Source organism: Nicotiana sylvestris, chromosome 10 (assembly GCF_000393655.2).
Source record: "Nicotiana sylvestris chromosome 10, ASM39365v2, whole genome shotgun sequence".
NCBI lineage: Eukaryota > Viridiplantae > Streptophyta > Magnoliopsida > Solanales > Solanaceae > Nicotiana > Nicotiana sylvestris.
The window spans coordinates 85,380,306-85,383,832 of record NC_091066.1 but is presented as its reverse complement, the minus strand read 5'-3'; the positions used below and the strand labels follow the sequence as shown (position 1 = coordinate 85,383,832).

At 32.7% G+C, this 3,527-nt stretch overlaps 1 protein-coding gene across 2 annotated transcripts; it reads left to right on the top strand.

Annotated features, from left to right (window-relative positions):
* The first annotated feature begins 468 nt into the window (after nt 1-468).
* LOC138880506 (uncharacterized) lies at nt 469-3,213 on the top strand. 2 transcript variants are annotated; one of them, XM_070160771.1, is made up of 3 exons: nt 469-509; nt 2,163-2,664; nt 2,755-3,213. In XM_070160771.1, the coding sequence occupies exons 2-3, from the start codon at nt 2,304-2,306 to the stop codon at nt 3,171-3,173; spliced, it is 780 nt and encodes a 259-aa protein (XP_070016872.1). In that variant the 5' UTR covers nt 469-509; nt 2,163-2,303; the 3' UTR covers nt 3,174-3,213. The 2 variants fall into 2 exon arrangements, 1 of the variants encoding a protein (XP_070016872.1); XR_011403214.1 differs by lacking the exon at nt 469-509 and having other exon boundaries at nt 2,170-2,664; nt 2,738-3,213.
* Nucleotides 3,214-3,527: the final 314 nt, after the last annotated feature.

The window sequence follows — 3,527 nt, the reverse complement described above, 5'->3', positions numbered from 1 at the left end:
TCTACAGTTTGAGATGGCAATTTCTTCAACTGGCTTGCTATTTTACAAATTCTTGGATCTATATATGAAACGAAATATTATAATTTATTTTATCTGGTACCATATTGCTTCACTCTTGTGTTTACTTTTCTTCCGATATCTTATTTGGTTTTTGACTTTGAAAATTTGGACTTAAGTACAAAAAGACCAATCATCTTGATGGATTAATGGTCTCATTTACTGGTATTGTGGAAGCTTTAATTATTAATTATTAGTTTTTTTTTGGCTTAATAATCATTAGGTTACGTAAAAGTTTGTTCTGTCTTTTATTTCTCTAACACCTCTTTTCTTTTTCAGAATTTGTCCTATTACTATTATTTATTTTTTATAATTAGAAATAAATGTTCATATGGTTGTACCGAGTTAACCAGCGAAAAGAAGACTTACATAAGAAACTGATACAGGTGTTGCGGCAGACTTAAGTAATTTCCATACCATTTTGCTTGCAATTTTCAAGGTTATTCGAATAGGTTTGGTATTTCTTTCCTCTCAGTTTTGCACTTTTTTCCCCTTCAATAAATATGTACAACCAACAACAAAAAAATTTCCTTTTTAAAAATTCCCCCACCTGATAACTCTAAATATTTTGGTTCTCTCTTCTCCTTCCTTATAATCAATGTTTATTATTGTATAACAATGTTTGCTTGGAGTTACTGATGGGCCAATGAAGGTTGAGGAAGGTGTGGCAAGAGGTCATTTCGATTGCCTGCTTATTATTGATAGAATTTGTGATTACTGAGGGAGAAATTGAGTGGAATAACGACACATAATATAACCATATTGGGGTTAATGGTTTTTTCGCCTTTAATAAAGATGTACAACCAACAACAAAAAATTCTCCTTTTAAAATTCTCCCCCCCCCCCCAATAACTCTAAATATTTTGATTCTCTCTTCTCCTTCCTTATAATCAATGTTTACTATTGTGTAACAATGTTTGCTTGGAGTTACCGATAGTCCAACGAAGATTGAGGAAGGTGTGGCTAGAGGTCATTTCGATTGCTTGCTTATTATTGATAGAATTTGTGATTACTGAGAGAGAAATTGCGTGAAAAAATGGCACATAATATAACCGTATAAGGGTTAAGGGCATGATTGGAGGCTCGCAGGGTAATAATTTGTTGGGATTTTAAGTATATGATATGCTTAAAATAGGGTGAATGAGAAATGGAGAGAAATGAAAATTTTAAGTGAAATTTTAAGTTTCCCCCCCTTTGCAAAGGGACATTGTCCCATATTGGAAGAGGAAGAGGTTTTTTATGGGTATATAAGCAATTGCTCTTCTTCTAGCTCTTAAATAGTTGAGAAGAAGGCAAGCCTCGTGCCGTCGTTGTCGCTCGGCTCGACTTCGGCTTCAGATTCTCGATTGATTAATTAATTTTTTGGACCAAATTTATTTGTTAATAGTAAAATATTAACATAAATATTATTAAATATTTATTTTAATAATAGAATATTAATATTAAATCCAATCCATTTTTCAGTTGTGTAACTGAAAATTAAACTACCCTCTTCAATTTTCCCTCTTTATTTTTCCTCTTTATTGTTGAGTAAATAGCCATTTATGTTATGACATTTATGCTGTGGCCGTTTTGCATAAACAACCATTCTGAAGAGTTGTACTTCTTCAGATTTCAGCCCAACTTTGGCTATAAATACAAGACTATTCTGCTTAGAATTTCCATACGATTTTCTGAGTTTCTCCTCCTTCTTCTGCATACTTTTAACATCAAACAAAGCAACAGTAAGTGTGATTTGCTACCGAACTTTGTGTTCGCTGAAACACTGTGGTTTGAAGTACCACTGCACCAGTGTGTAATTCGTTCTATCCTGGGAGGAAATAATCCACAACCTTGGGTACTATGAGGGGATTAAATTCCTTAAGGAAACACTGTGAATTCAGTGGGCTCGGATTAAAATTCTGTTTCTGTTTTTTATTTCTGTTTATGTTCATTTATATTTTCTAGAATTATTTTACAAATACAGTTTACTAACAAGCTTAAGAAATTTAATATATTTTCTGTATTTGTACTCACTGTTTCTGGAGAGTAAAACCTTTGAGGTTTTGTACTCTATTGGAGATTAAAATCTACGTGATTTTAACGTTTGTATCATTCTTTTACAGAAATGACTAATGATAATATGAACCAAGTTATTCCAATGGTGACTGTCAATGCCTCAACGAGCTAAACAACACCGACAACATTGGCACCGGCGGAGAACCCGAATTTTTTTTGGGATTGATTTCAAGCGCTGACAGCAAAAGATGTTCTTCTACTTGACTACTCTAAGTCTCCAGAAGTTCATCAAAGAAGATGTTTCTGTGTTGTTCGATGAAACTCCAGAGACTGAATGCTTTCTCGTGATTGAGGCGTGGAAGCATTCAGATTTTTTGTGCAAGAATTATATTCTAACCGGGCTGGGGGATGCTTTGTATAACGTCGACAGTGGTGTGGAAACATCAAAAGAACTGTGGATTGTGCTTGAAAAGAAATACAAAACTGAAGATATCGGGTTGAAGAAGTTCGTTTCTGCAAAGGTTTCAGACTACAAAATAATAGATAGCAAGTCTGTTATTACCCAAGTCCAGGAATTGCAAGTGATTATTCACGATCTCCTTGCTGAAGGTATAAGTAGAATTAATACTAGTGTTGGTAGTGTTAATTTTATTATGTTTACTAACAGAATTTTCATTAAAAGTCTTGTCATTAATGAAGCATTCCAAGTAACAACGATGATTGAGAAGTTGCCTCTATTGTGGAAGGACTTCAAAAATTATTTGAAACACAAATTCAAGGAGATGTCCCTTGAAGATCTCATTGTTCGGTTGAGAATCGAAGAGTACAATAAAGCTGCTGACAAGAGAGGTCGTGGAAACTCAAAAATAATGGGAGCAAATATTGTTGAAGAGAACAAAAAGAGGAAGGAGGCTTCTGGACCGAAATACAACCCAAGAAAGAAGCGGTTCAGTAGAAATTGCTACAACTGTGGAAAAGCCGGACATAAATCTACGGAATGTCGTGCTCCGAAGAAAGACAAGAAGAAGGGTCAAGCAAACATGATTGAAAAGCATGATGATGTTGATGACTTGTGTGTCATGCTTTCCGAATGCAACTTGGTGGGTGTGAGCACCTAATTTTTGACAATATTTAATTTTTTTTGTCGCTTCTTCTATATAAATATTTTAGGGGATTTTAACCTACAATTTTTAGCTTTGTTACACTTTTTATTATAGGTTAAAAATACAAAATTTTAGAAGGTGAATTATTACTATTAATATTTTTATTATTAAATAATAAAATAAATCCGAAAAATATTATTTTTTTTATTTTCGGGAGAGATTTTAAAAAATAAGAAAAAGGGAAGTATGAAATTAAAAATAAAAATAAAAGTAAAAGTAGGTGGAATTATTTTTTAAAAAGTAAAAGAAAGTGGAAATTAAAAAAAATAAAAGTAAAGTTTTGTGGAAATTTTAAAAAAATAAAAAGTA